At 33.8% G+C, this 15,976-nt stretch overlaps 1 protein-coding gene across 2 annotated transcripts in view; it reads left to right on the top strand.

Moving 5' to 3' along the window:
• The window catches only part of LOC125052482 (protein turtle homolog A-like), a 46,115-nt gene extending 30,385 nt beyond the window's left edge, over window positions 1-15,730 (top strand). For both annotated transcript variants that reach the window (XM_047653361.1, XM_047653360.1), the window contains exons 16-20: window positions 1,445-1,628; window positions 3,807-3,935; window positions 5,816-6,198; window positions 12,755-12,971; window positions 15,524-15,730. In XM_047653361.1, coding sequence (XP_047509317.1) covers window positions 1,445-1,628; window positions 3,807-3,935; window positions 5,816-6,198; window positions 12,755-12,971; window positions 15,524-15,573 — 963 coding nt within the window. In that variant the 3' untranslated portion in view covers window positions 15,574-15,730. The remainder of the gene's footprint in view (window positions 1-1,444; window positions 1,629-3,806; window positions 3,936-5,815; window positions 6,199-12,754; window positions 12,972-15,523) is intronic.
• Window positions 15,731-15,976: the final 246 nt, after the last annotated feature.

Below are 15,976 nucleotides of genomic sequence, written 5' to 3'. Positions count from 1 at the left end.
CATATAGTCAAAACTCAAATGTTTCCTCTTTATAATATAAGTATAGATATATCGTCAACCTTAACAGAAGTCAGCGGTGAGTTCACTCATAAATTTATTAAGCGCCCCCGCTGAGACAGGTTACAAAAATTAGACATTATGGTTATAACTTTAAAATATTGTATCCTAAATTGTAATTTATGTAAAGGTTAATTTGTTAGACATTTATATCTTACTTTTACATCACGAAAGACGTACCTACTTAGTTTTTTTTTTAATATTTTTAGAGTGTTTATACGAAAAATCCTATTCCCCGCGGTCCGAATGTATCTAATATATAAAATTCTCGTGTCGCGGTGTTTGTGGTTAAACTCCTCCGAAACGGCTTGACCGATTCTCATGAAATTTTGTGTACATATTGGGTATGTCTGAGAATCGGACATCTATTTTTCATCCCCCTAAATGTTAAGGGTAGTCCAGTCCACCCCTAATATTTTTTTAATTTTTAATTTAATTTTTTTTATGATACAGCAATAAAAAATACATACAACCCTTAATTTTCATCCCTCTACGATCAACCCCTATATTTATTATAAATGATAAACATGGCAAAACGACGTTTGCCGGATCAGCTAGTAAAAATATATAAATCTGTTTGGGCCTCAGATTTCTGTATGTGTTTCAAGATCTAATAGGCAAGTTGGTGATCAGCCTCCTGTGCCTCGTCGTCCGTCACCCGTCGACTTTCTGGGCTTAAAGCAAGCCGATTTCCTCGATTACTTCCTTCACCGTTCACGCGAATGTCAAATGCGCAAATAAAGTATTGGTCTACAGCCGGGGATCGAACCTATGACCTCAGGGATGAGAGTCGCACGCTGAAGTCACGAGGCCACATTTATACCTTAATTAGTATGAGTAAAATTATAATAACTCAAGCATTTATCTATTACAAAGATGTCTTTATAAATCACTGGATAATTAATTTAATATAAATAATTTAATGTTTCATTTCATTCAGTCCTCCGCCAAGTCGTATACGATAGTCGAATATCATGATAAAGTCATCACGGGTTTTGATACAGTTCTTGTCAATAGAGTTCTTGGTTAAGTTGTTGACGAAGAGTTGTTATTGTTGTTGAGTTGGTTTAGTCTACTAACAACACTGGTATAATAATATATTATACATAGTATAATTAATAATGTGAATCCTATAGAATATTTTACAGCGTAGTGATCTACACATGATAGCTCCTTTAAAAAAACAAAAAGCTTTACAACCATTGTTTTTGGCCTTATATCGTTTGATATTTTTCTCATATCACATATGTAAATCTGTCTTAAAACGTATTTTATGGAACCGGATGAAACGGAGGCTCACCCGATATTAAATGATACACGCGGAGAGCTCGGAAGTTCCTTGTCGGCCTTTTAATATTGAATTATATAGTCTAATAATTGTAAGCAGGTATTCATCGTTGAAAATGGAGCGCTAATAACGAACAGGACGGGCATGGCAGCACAATGGAGGGTCTGCAACGTGTCTGGGGCGCAATCTGTTCGCGTGTCAGTTTACGCGTATAACAGAGTGGGGCACAGCGAACCCCATACGGTCACTGTTGGGTTACTGGAACATCCGCAGCGGCATACGGGTTAGTAATAATTTAATTAATTTGAAATGTTTCGTACCGCTTTGGGTGTCAAATGACAGTACATTTTTGACGTGACAACGTCTTATAATTCGATGGAGCCGGCTGCACGCACGAAAAAACATGACTCATGCGGCGTTACCTCTGAGGCGTTCCATTTAAGGCTTGAAGTGCAAGCGAGAGCACTCGTTCCGCGCTCTCGCTTGCACACAAAAATTGACATAATTGTATTTATGCGTACAAATAAATGAAACTTAATCAATTCAATTGTGATTTCCATTTACCTACTCTATATCCATACAAAATATCTATCAAACAAATAAAATTAAAATTTTCTTTTGAAAAAAATGCAACCATTCCATCAGTATTTTCTTATGACGTTGTCACGTTCAACTATCGTCAGTAAACCTACTTTACAGACAACCGATATTTTCAAATGACAAATTAATTTAATGTGCTATAATTCGGTATGAATATGGTTTAGTGAGCAATGCTTTTGAAAATTCAACTCAAGCGTTGGTAATTTAGTATTAAAAATTAGCCGGGGAAATGTCCATTAATTTTCTATCAATTTAATGACATAACTACCCATTACAATTGCGTAATGATGTGATAGTTAAAACGCGCACACGCAAAGTGCTACTCAGTTTTGTATTAAATTTTTTTGTTAGCATTCGGTTGCGTTTACTATCCAATTAAAGGTATTGTTCGTTCATGGTATTCTCAAACCTTACTCTCAATCTATAAACCAACTAGCAGTGCTATATAATATTCCCGTTGATTTGTTTTAGTTTGACTTACATTTCTCTATTTTGTCTTGTTTAAGTTCTAGTTTTTTTCGTCTGAATAAAAATGTCTTTATATATTTGCCGAATATTTTTAAGGTTCCCCTTGTCAGGGGCAAGCGTAGCATAACCACGTTCTTCCCCTTATAGAAACAACACGATTAAAAGTATTGTTTGCGCTACGAAATCATACAAAAATTTAAAGTAAATGTTGAAATAATTCCTATCTATATTTAAACTATTTAAAGTTTAACGATTCTGTGTAAAGTATTGTTCGTGCCATAAATGTTCTATTAAAATTATATCTAACCCTTTTCGTTTATTCGAGTTAATATTTAAGCAGGGTACACTTTATTTTAATCCAATTCTGGCATTTGGCTAATTTATCGTTTCCTGCCCTTAGCCTAACCAATTTATGTTTATTCAAATGTAATTTCTTCAATGCGGAAGTGAGGTTTGGGCAAACAATGATCTATATTATCCTTAGTATTTATTTAGGAAAGCTATTGTATAGGTCTGTCAAACATTTTTATACAAAGCTATTTTCCCTTTAATACTTAATTATTATATTAGGGGGCGTCCATAAATTACGTGAGGTGTTTAGGGGGGGGGGGGGGGGACAGGGTCGAGTCAAATCTCATTTAATCTTACGTTGGACAGAGGGGGGGTCTCCGCAAATATCACGGAATTTTTTTTCTGATTGAAAAAAAAAATTAGGAAAACGGTTGACCCTAATGGCCATCTCTGCAACTTCCCGCTAACTCAAGCAAGCAATTTTTTTTTTCTTTTTACAATAACAATCCAACGCGTTTACGTAAGAAACCCACATTTTGAAAAATCTCACGTGAGATTGGGGGTTGGGAGAGGGGGTTGAATAAAATCTCACGACATCTCACCAGTGGGGGGAGAGAGTCACAGAAAATTTAAATTAATGGAATAACTACCCGAAAGCCCCCTATTTAAATCATTAGTTAGATAACTATTATTACTATAGCGTAGCACCGTTCATATAATATTGATTTATATCATTCCGCGTTTTCCCCGAAGGTGTAGGCAGAGGCCACGGTTCTCCACTTGCAGCAGTCCTTACATACATCTCTCGCTGTATCTACTTTTATGACATTTACCATGTATGCTCGGGGGTTATTATGGATACTTTTAACTTGTCCCTTCTCTATACTTGGTCCCGGTATCGGTCAATAATCGGTAAAAATTATATCAATGACAAATAATCAGTCATATTCACCGGTTCGTTCATTCGTTTTTCAGAACAATTTAATTTAATTTACTGAAATCGACATTAGAACATAAATGAAATAAGGTGCCCGTTTTTTTGTAACAGTATATGTTATATTACCATTGATTAATTGCATTGAATAATATAAGATATTTACAGGTATTTCGTCAGTCAGTGTACAACTATCGGCCGTGCTTGTGTCGGTGCTCTGCGCTGTGAGTGTACTTATTTGTGTCGGCACATTAGCAACGTTTGCATTGTGCTACCGGCACTGTCAGCCGAGACGGGGTAAGTTCCACAAGTTTTATTGTTTTGTGAGGCAAAGCTTACTATTTATTAACAAAGTTTTTTTTATAAAGCATATGAAAACGCTGCTTGTACATTTTTTTTTAATGAAATACACTGAAATTCATACATTGCGTTGATTCTGATTGGGGAGCGTTCAAGTATTACGTAATGTATTTGGGGGGGGGGGGGGGGCTTTTGTAAAACGTTACGATGCGGGGCGGGGATTAAATTACGAGTTATTGTTAATGGTCTAAGATCCCGCTATACAACGACCTTCACCGAGATGCTTATTTAATGAAACTTATTTTATATATAATTTAATATGTCAATAAATATAATCCATATGGGTTGCCTAGCAAATTTCAGTCCAGAATTAATTAAAAAAAAAATATTTTTTTAAACATTTCACCGGTATGATTATTAGATAAATTCTATACCAATCGAAAGTATGAAGCCCATATAATATGCAAAAGTTAGGTTGTTTTTAATCAATTAATTATTTATGTGTATATTTTTTATGTGTCACTAAAGTATATATACATCTTTAGTATAAAAGAAGGTTATAGTGATACATATATAATACTACCCTGATTAAAAATATTGATTGAAAAAAGTTCAAAAAATGTACTACATGCTAATTATAAAAAAAAAATTTTTTTTAAATATTAATTAAACATACTCTGGACTGAAATTTGCTAGGCAACCCATATGGATTATATTTATTGGACATATTAAATTAAATATAAAATAAGTTTCATTAAATAAGCATCTCGGTGAAGGTCGTTGTATAGCGGGATCTTATACTATAATATTTTTTTCGACTTACACCACATAATAGTAACTTTATAACGTTACGGCGAGTTACATGGGGGGGAGGTCAATAATCTCCAAAAATTGCGTTACGTAATACTTGAACGCTCCCTTTGCTAACAGCGTCGGCCAATCACAGTCAACCGCCACGATTCTTCGATTTTCAAAAATTAATGTTATCCCACCAGTGTCATATGTCAAAACGTTTCTTTTCAACCAATGCCTGAAACCTATAGAATCGGTGAAAATATAATCAATTTTGATGAAAAATGATAGTACTATTTCCGTAGTAGAGGCTTCTACGTGTAATTTTCACCGGTTCGTAGTTCACTTGTTTTGGAGGGCTTAAAAACATATGTCAAAGTCTTTAAAATTCGCTTATTTATCAAAAATGTTACATAAAATGCTTTAACGGTTTTCCGATGAACCATGTAAGCTTGCTAAAAATGGTAATGCAGTCCCATGGGACGCGTTTTCCAGAATATTGAAGTTTAGTAATTTCCATTTTCTAGGGCAAGTTGTGACCTGCTTTCGTAATTACTGATTAGATTTTTTATGTACAGATAATTTACATAAATCTTAACGCAATAACTAAACTATTAACTTAATATTTTTAAAATTACTTTTAGGCGCAATGGTGGACTTTCTATTCACTTTAATTTTAAAGTTTCGTTATATTTTTTTGTTTATAGCTAAATGGTGCTTTTAATACACACACACATATTCCTAAACTAATCTACTTAGAATTAAAAAGGCTGTTTCTAATTATTGTATTGGTGAGAGGTTACAAACATTATGTAAAAAAAGCTTGGCGATTTAAAAGAACGGGGGCGTTTATTGCCAGTTCTTATCCTCCGTTCTACGTTCTTGATTTAAGAACTGGCAGTAAATGTAAATTTAGAGGAATTAATTACTGACAGTTATACATTTTTAAAAATTACGTTGGTTACCTACATCAATAAATGATTATTTTTAATTTTAATTTATGATTGCACGCATGTGGAACTTCTTGTTTGGTTAGATATAGGTATACCTAATTTTTTCTTGATACGTTGTAATTTTTTTCTTAGGAGAAAAACCGGAAAAAGCGAAAGGCCGCGACGAATCAACCAAAGATCTCCTCGAAGACAAATCAGAGGCGAAAGACGAGAAACATTCAGACACAAACCCAGACATAATACCAATAGAAACCAAGAACATCGCCGTGACAGAGACAGCGCAACCGTTACTTACTCACGGGCATTGCTGTGACCGGCCTATTTGCGACCAATATGTAGTTCGGCCCATGCAATATCATGTGCATCCATACAACATCGATGCAAATACACCGAGTTTGAGTCTAGAGCCGTTGGAATTAAGTTATTTGCCCACAGAGTATCGATTGCCGCATGATAAGGTGTATGAAGACTGGCTGAGGTATAAGAACGCTTTGCCCATGGACACAAGTAATTTGGTGAGTTGAACTTTTGATGTAATATTTATTTGTAGTATGTTGAAGTAAGGTACATTCAATAATTTATTTTAAATTTAGTTTAAAAAGTTAGCCTAGGCTTAAGCGTGTACCCTCATCCCTGAGGTCGTGCGTTCAAATTACGGCTGTGCACAAATTGAATAGTCTGTCTATGTGCCCTTGCTGGAACGGTGAAGGCAAACATAGTGAGGAAACCGTCATGTCTCAAACTCAAACACAAGGCTGAGCACCTACTTGTCTATGAGATAAAAATGATCAAAGAAACGGGTGCAATCTGAGGCCTAGACATATTTACTGTTGTAGCGCCACTGGAAAGTTATTACTTTAAAAAATAATTTGTAATGTGTATGAAACACATTACTAATTATTTTTCACTCGTCGAACAAATTTTGCCTTTACTTAGACTAATGATACAACGTGTAAATTTGTTACCCATACCATCAATATATTACAAAACAGGTATCCGATCCAACTCTGTTATCGACGACAAAGCTTATTCAAATTCAGCTGTTCATGTAATATATTTACTTGGCCAGGCTATCCCACCTCTTCCTTACTGGACAATGAACGTAATAATGTTATGTTTATGTATTTAATACTTTATGTTTGAAAATAAAATGTATAAAAATAGTTACTATTTATTTCCAACACACAAATATACAGTATTTAAAATATTATTCACCTTCGTAGAATAATGTATAATAATAATTGAAAATTTATCAATAGAAAATTAAAACAAATTTAAAAAAGTTTAAGATCGATGTCTTTAACAATTTTTTATAGTATGTGCGCAGTAGCATAGTGCGGGTGACAGTTTCAGTAACGTTTCTCGTAATATATTAATTTATTAATAACTGTAGTAGCTTAAATTTAACCCAGCCAGAGTGTTCTAGTCTACAAATAAAATCAAATTGAAAGAAAAATTAAGCAACTGTCACCCGCACCATGCTACAGAGCACATAGTATAATTAACATTTATTCTTGGTTCTTGTTAACGCATTGCGAAGCAACAACATTCTAATAATGTCTTTATATTCGATAGCAATTTCAAACTAACGATTAAAACGCGTTACTAATTATTTAAAAGTGTAAGTATGGAGTTTATTGTCCATTCTTTTTCATATGAAACGAGCTTGAAGGGTCAACTAGTCATTTCTTTAAATATTTTATAACTTGTAATTTTGACTTTCAAAAGTGCCTTTTAATAGGCCTAATTGAAATAAATTATTTGGCTTTGAATATTCGTGTATAATCAAAAAGTTTTTGATTTTTATAATAATGTTATAAAGTGAATTTATGTATTTTTGTTATAAAAAATCACTGGACCGATTTCCAATTCTGTGTAACTCGCCATATTTCCAAAAATATTTAAAATACACGTCCTTCGAACCGACTTGACCGCTTGTAAATGAATATTTATCGTGACTTGGTCAAAGGTCAATTTGTCAAATATAATTCTTTAAAGTCATGTCTTTAAAGGATTATTTTTATTTGTCTTCTACAAGCAAGAGTAGGTACGTATATTTTTATCTAGAAAATTTCGCGGTACAAAAATATTTACCAAAAAGCTTATTCAATAGAGTCAGCCCGCCATTTTTGATTTCATTTTTTTTTTGTGGGAATGGCTCTGGCACGATTTGTGCATTAGCCAGCGTCAAGTAGTTATGTTTTATAATTCGTGCTTGTCTTTAGAAATTCGACCTCCATGTACGGTTTTAGGCACTCTCGCCCGGTACCGCACAACCCTCCCAAAGGCCGAGAACAAATATAAATTAAATTAAAACTTGCCCTCGAACCGGGAATCGAACCCGGTACCCCTCACCTAGCTGCCACTTAATAAGACCGGTAGGCTATGAGGCCCCTTATTTTTAATTTTTGTAATAACGATTATAACGATTTAGTTCATGTCAAAGATCGAACACTGACTTTGATTCGCTCAAGGGGAAGGCTTAGATATTTCGACCACTTAGGGTGATTCAGAAATGACTTGATGTCAAAAACGTATTGAAGTGTAGTATACGGCGGTCACAGTTTACACTAAGGCTTTTCGCGCTTCATAACGTTTTGGTAGCAGAGTTAATTTGGTATTCGAAATTATATCCTAAGAGCCCAGGACCGCCAGACCTTCGTCATTTTAGAAAGGCTGAAAGTTCTTCTGTGCGTGTCCCCTATACAGGTAAGAACGACCAGGGACTATAGAGTTTGGGTAGTGGTTACTTTGGCAGATAACAGGTAGTAAAGGTGTATAAAATAGTACCTCAAATTCGTTAAAGTATAAAGCTCAATTTTTTTATATTTTATTAGGGATAACTTAAGGAATCTCGTCATCCATTGCCAGACACTTATGACAGTTGCTACCCCCTGCCAGACACCCCTAAACTTTAATAAATTATAATTATACTTTCGTTAGAGTATAATAGCTAAATTTTATATATGTTACTTGGGGACCTATGAAAAAATGTTACCTCAATAGCCGGGCAGTTTTAATGGTTCCTGTTATCTGCCAAAGTAACCACTACCCAAACTCTATAGTCCCTGGTCGATCTTACCTGTATAGGGGACACGCACAGAAGAACTTTCAGCTTTTATAAAATGACGAAGGTCTGGCAGTCCTGGGCTCTTGATCTATTAGTTCGAATTTCAAACTAGGAATCAACACAAACAACTGTTTATTAATATGGCTTAGTCGTAAGAGATCGCTTTACGTTCATATCATATTAATACAGACATTAGAACGTCAGTATGTAGGCAAATAGAGTGAGTAATTATGTTTGAATATTCATACTCCACTTAAATAAACGTGTATCCACCGAGAAATTCAATAATTATAATATCCGGTTAGACCAGTAGCATCAGGAAACTATAATTCTAACAGCTTCTGTTTCCCGCTTCGCCTATTAGCCAGAGATTATTTCACCTATCAAAGACATATCATTTAAGACTTGTACAAAATGACATATAGTCTTCTTTCTTTATCATTTTTAATCTGTAGTTTGATCCTACTTTATGCTAACATTATCGAGTGTTTACGCGGGATTTTTGAAGTTATACTTCTTTAGGCGCGTTATGAAAAATTTATGAGAGTGAAATTTTACGATGCGTGCGCACAAAATTAACAGAATAAAGTTACCCACGGAAGATGCTACGGCATTGGACATAATTTAAAAACAACATTCGAATAATAATAGAATTTATGTTACACACATACATTGTTATTTAATTTTTCAAATGTAAACTGAACTTTATTGACTATAATGACTCCTTTTCCAGTCTTTGATTATTTAATTGCAATTAATTATTTGCATGCAATCAAAAACTATTTTTAATAATGCCAAAGGAGTATAACTTCTTTAACGCGCGCACATAAGAACACGCACCCATTTTTTTATTTTTTATTTAGTAATAGTTGGGACAAATTTATGAACTAAATCCCTGTAATCACAATTTAAGTATCTTGAACATATAAATGCAAATAACCAAGGGAATATCTAAGTAAAGTTAGTTTACAATACATGATACAGTGTCTATATCTGCATAAAATGAAGTTCTACGTACACCCGCGGGTACTGTACGAAAAATATCTTATATGCTCCCAGGTACATGTTTATATCTGCAGTATACAGCCTGCAGCACTGTCTAGTTAACATATCCAAAGAAATCATTTAATTCAATTCGCTGTTATAACAAAAAGGCCGGCAACGCGCTTACCAGCCGCCTGTTTTATATAAAAAACAATATGTCAATTCAAATCAAAAGCAATTACAGTAATTAATAATTACAATAAATAATAATGCTATTATAAAACGAAATTATAAATCCAAATGTTTCGCAAAATTGATTGTATTATGTGTATGATAGTAGAATTAAACATTCGCGCGTCATGTATAAAATAAATCAGTGGCGCTACATCCTTTTTAAGTCTTGGTCTCAGATTTCTGAATCTGTTTCATGATCAATTTTTTATATGTAAGTAGATGATCAGATTCCAGTGCCTGGCACACGCCGTCGACTTTTTGGGTCTAAGACATTTCGGTTTCCTCACTATGTTTTCCTTGATCGTTCGAGCAAATGTTAAATGCGTACATAGAAAGAAAGTCCATGGGTACGCAGCCGGGGATCGAACCTATGACCTCAGGTATGACAGTCGCACGCTGTAACCACAAGGCCAACACTGCTCTCCTCCTCACGTCATGGATATTAAAACTAAAAATCGGTATATATCGGACACAGATCACATCACCTACTTGCCTTTAAGAAGAATTAATTACGAAATATATACAGGAATCTCAGGCCAAGACCTAGAGGTTGTAGCTACTGAGAATATAATATTAGTAGTATAAAGCTTAAAGCATATAAAATAAAACCGCGTCAGATGGAATTAAAATCTTAAAATGAAATTGCGTCTATCATGAAAGCGCTTGAATATAACAGAAATTATCAGCAAAACATACTCCAGCGCATAACCGAGCTTGTAAAAATAAGGTTAAAAGACATTAGGTATTCATATTGCACAACTCACTAACTTTATAACCGGGTTTATCTAGTTTCAAAAGTATTTTAGTTTGAATTTCAAAGTTTGTACAAGGAAAGTTGAATAATAAATATTCAAGCGAATTATCGCTTCGTATACTTGTTGTACTAGCAGAAAGAGGGATTAATAGATCGTTTAAACAATTTAAAAGTTGTAATTTTTTTTTTTCGTATAATTACTAGGGATGCATCCGATACCGATACCGATACCGATATATCGGCGATACTTTGGATTTGCCGATATATCGGTATCGGCGATATTTTAATTGCCGATACAACGATACTTTTCAAATTTCGCGCTTTAAAAAAAGTAATGTAAAAGCGCATCTTGTTTGATCTGGGGCGTGGGAAACGAGGCACGGACTATCTATGCCCCTCACACCCGCTTAGTCTCCGCGTATTGCATTTCGCTAGACACTTTAGTTGGTTTTTAAGTGCTATCGCGCGGAGTATTTTTTCAATACCAAATTAAATAAAATACAGAATTACAAAAATCTTATCAATGTTAATTTTAATTATTAACAGTTATTTATTTTAATTTAACTATTACTCTTAATTTTATTTACTAAACCTTTAATCTTATTCAAAGTTTGTAACTGTTTATATTTTATAATAAATATTAAAAACTTTAACCAGACTTGATATATTTTACCTTAATTTAATTTGAATTCAATAAGCATTAGTATCGGTATCGGTATCGGAATCGGCGATATTTCTATAAGAGTATCGGTATCGGTATCGTATCGGCAAAAAGGCGTATCGATGCATCCCTAATAATTACATTCAGAGAAAATTTAAAGCTCCTATACAAATCTAATGAATATTACAGTCATGGTAAAAAAAACTATTGACAAGCTTAGAAGAGTATCAAGACGGGTTAAACATAACGTAGTATAAAATCCGCCATCACTGTATCAAACAGTGGTGGCAAACAACACAATATGTATAGATAGAGACAGAAAATGTTATGCTTTGTTCTGCTCACACAATTGCATTGTTACATATAGGTACAACTAAGACGAAAGTATAATAAATTAAACATATTGGAATAAATAACACTTACAATAGGAGTAAAAAAAACAAAAGAAATTAAAAAAAAAAATTAAATATTAAAACTACGCTGTAACACCGTTCAGCTGTATTAAGTTCCAGCGTAGGCGGTTAGCACTTGCCATTCCTCTTGATCGCTCTACGTCTTCCTCGGCAAGTTAGGTCATTATCTACGCTCAAATTCAGCGTTACATAACATTACACATACATTTATATTATACTAGCTGACCCGGCAAACGTCGTTTTGCCATGTATATTATTTCTAGGAAACATTTTTTTTAGTTCAATAAAAATAACTAATAAAAAATAGGTTGAGCGTAGAGGGGTGAAAATTAGACGTATGTATTTTTGTATACTGTATCATAAAAAAATAAAAACAAAAAATTTGTATAAAAATAAAATTTTGGGGTGGACCCCCCTTATCACTTAGGGGTTTGAAAGATAGATAGTAGCTGATTCTCAGACTAACTGAATATGCATAAAAAATTTCATAACAATCAGTCGAGCCGTTTCAGATTAGTATGAGAACGAACATTGTGACCCGAGAATTTTATATAATACAAGCTGATCCGGCAAACGACGTTTGCCATGTATATAATTTATAATAAAAACTAGTGGTTGTGTGTATCTTTAAATCTGTATCATAATTTTTTTTTTATCTAAATATTTTTAAAAAAATTTAGGGGTGGACTACCCTTAACATTTAGGGGGATGAAAAATATATGTTGTCCGATTCTTAGTTATACCCCATATGCACACCAAATTTCATGAGAATCGGTCAAGCCGTTTCGGAGGAGTTTAACCATAAACACCGCGACACGAGAATTTTATAGAGATTCAAAAGTTCTATTTTCAAACTTTACACAGACTAGATTATAATATGTAGTCAGTGTAATAAAATAGAACAGAACAGAACAGACTAAATTCTTAACACTTAAACATATATTTATTTTCGTAGCTCCCACCACACCAACTGACGCCCCAGCCGAATTCAATATACAGCAGCATCAAGCGGAACCCCCTTAAATTGGTCAAAATGCCGGAACTGGATCCATGCCGACTGGAGGTGTCGAATTATCAACGATACTCACCATCGCTGCAATTAAACCCCGAAAATAATACAGCAAGATACAATAATACACAAATGAATGAAGCACAGCCAATCACTGGGAATGGTAAGAATAAACTTTTTGCTTTTTAACTATTAATTTATTTATAAAAAACACTCGTGCCCTAAATAAATAAATAATAAAAATTTAAAGAAGAAGCAAAAAAAATACATACAAATTAAGTAGGAGAAACAAAATTACATATTTAAAAAATACAAGAAATTAACTAACTATAGGCACTAACAAATAATAGAACTTTTGCCAGTTCACTCAATGGGCAATGAAAAAGGTCCGTTAACCTATGTAATTCGTGAACTAAATTAATACACCGAATCACATGAGCCCTTTTCAGAAGGTTAGTCCTAGCTGTGGGCACATGTAGTAACGGCGGACGATGTCGCTTTCTGACGTACCCATCAGGTACATTGAAGCTAATGTACTGAAGTAACTAATTTGTGTTGTTCCGTTCAAGTATTACGTAAGCAGATTTACTGCAATTAATCCCCCCCCTCCCCCTCTTGTCAGCAAAAGTAAGCAAAGCTTTCAAAAATAATAGTACCTAAACGTATTAATTTTTGTAGGAATCCTCGAAAATGCATTTCGTTTTTAAATATAGGACAATGTGTGGGTAATATTATTTATAAATAATTACTGATGACGTAATCACCAAATATGAAAATCAAAAACCTCCCTATAGTGGTTACGTAATACTTGAACGGCCCTTTAGATGTTCTAACGCAAGCAGGTTTATCTTGATCCATTCTGTGTTGTCTTATTCCTACCAAACGAATCGGTATAGCCAAGAATCGGATCTCAGACCTTCAGGTTAAAAGGTGATGGTAAATGTACTGTTCTTGTACGTACGTTAATATATGTATTTTGATATATGATATGTAATACACTACGTCAGGGGACTGCAGATAAATTGCGGTTTCTTATTATTTACGAAGTATAAAATTATTCCAAGGTAAATGAAAGTAAGAAAAATTCCGAAAACCTTAATTTATTCTAATACGAGGGAAAATTGCTGAGTGAAATCTAAATTCAGAACTTAAATGAAACTTGAATAACTTCAAGTACATTCGAGGATTCTAATTTCAAATTCTTATTCGTTTTTATTTGAACTTTAGCTTTAGAATTAGGCTTGTGGCAACTCTTAAATTGACGGTACAAATATTGATATTGCTAACACACGCCATACAGTTTTGAAACTTTCTATGCGTGATAAATCCATTGTCATTTTTCATTCATACCAGATGAAGTCACGAATAAAAGCAAGCGCTATAAAAGAAACTGCGAGATTTCTCATAATAATATGTCAGGGCTGCTAACTGCATAATATGTCGTTGAATAAAAGCGTGTACAACTTGCATTTTTCAACCTCTGACCTACTTAGATGTGACAGCCCTGCAGAATACTTGAGCAGTCGGAACAATAAGAAAGACGCGCGATTTTATTGAACCACCAGACTAACATTAACTGCACTGTTTATAATTATAGTATATTTTTACGCTTAACTGTTCAATTAACTCCGGAATTGCTGTACGCATAATAAAAGACGTTTCATACTAATTTCTATTGAAATAACAATTATAATTGAAATCACTCATCAAATATAGGCAACGCAAAAATATATAAGTGCTGAGGTTGTCTTTGTTTAAGAGTTTTCCCCGCTTTTCTTAGCCTTTCATTTAGAAATATTTAAAAAAAAATGACGGGTTGCACTCCGGGAGTGCCGGCAGAAGTGAAAACTTGAATATTAACGTTGTGCATTTTTGATATTTTGGAATGGTTAGGGAATAATTTTGCACGAATTGCTTTAATAATCAGTATAAAGTACTATCATTGATGTGGTAGAATACAATATTTATTTATTGCGCTATCGTACACAAACATGACAATTTATATTAAATTAAATACGCCGCACCAGCTGTCTACTCTCCATCCGTCTTACGAATTTTCGAACAGGGCACGTGTCCTGACGCGAGTTTAACATTTTTTATCCGTTCCAAAAAAGTGTACAACACCGCTAAAGAAGTTTTCACTTCAAAAATAAACATTATGTGTATTCGGTATTGTTTATCTCAAATACTTGCATACTGAATGTTGTACTGTGTTCTAAAATTGGAAACAAGACGCAAGCACTCGCAATATTCATCCGCCTAACTGAATATTAGTTTGAGGCGTATTTATTATGTGTTTATATTTGCTTTTATCCATCCGTATTTCGCGATGAGCTCAGAGAACTGTTGAGCAATGAAAGTTGATATCTGACGATATTCGTTGAGGATATGCTTTTGGAATACATTTAATATTCTCCCATTTATTATTATAGTATTATATTATATAGTATTAATAGTATAGTATTACATAGTATTAATCATGCTTTAAAATTGGAACGATCCTGGATGATGTTTTATTTACAGATTTAAAATTACGTTATAACATTTGACTTTGAAAATGTCCAGCGTTTTTGGTTCCGAACTTCCAAGCAATATTAGTTAATTTTTCAAGCAATCGAAAATAATAATAAGTTTATTTAGTCATAAAGCTTTCAAAGTTTTCAAGGGTACCTAAAAGTTAACTATTTTCGCGCATTCATGTACATATTTTTTCAGAACGCCAACAAGCCCCGAACGAAGCGTCCAATACAGTGCCACAGCGATGAAGCCAGTGAATTGTTTTTGTGTGATTTTTGTGTTACCGCGAGTTATAGGAAAGACGTTGACATTTCAATTATGAAAGAACAGTGCTTCTAAATATAAAAGATTCGCCATAACAATTTCCGAAAATATACTGTATAGGTAATAAATAATTGTTTTCTCTTCACAGATTATGATTTCTTTACCTTGTCCTTACGTACTCTAGATTTGTTTAGCGATGTATCGATTGTAATACTAAGGTATTTTCCTTGTATTGTCCCTGTTTTATAATACAGCCGAGTATGGAAGCACTGCAAGTGATACGTTGAAAGTTTGGAAATGTCAGTGACAGGTCCTAAAACTATTCTCGTGACAATTTAAATTAGGAATAGGCAAGAGCTTTGACAGTTGTCATTTGCGTACGTCACT

Source organism: Pieris napi, chromosome 9 (assembly GCF_905475465.1).
Source record: "Pieris napi chromosome 9, ilPieNapi1.2, whole genome shotgun sequence".
Classification (NCBI taxonomy): Eukaryota; Metazoa; Arthropoda; class Insecta; order Lepidoptera; family Pieridae; genus Pieris; species Pieris napi.
Note: the sequence above shows the minus strand (reverse complement) of the source record. Positions and strands in the feature narration are given on the sequence as shown.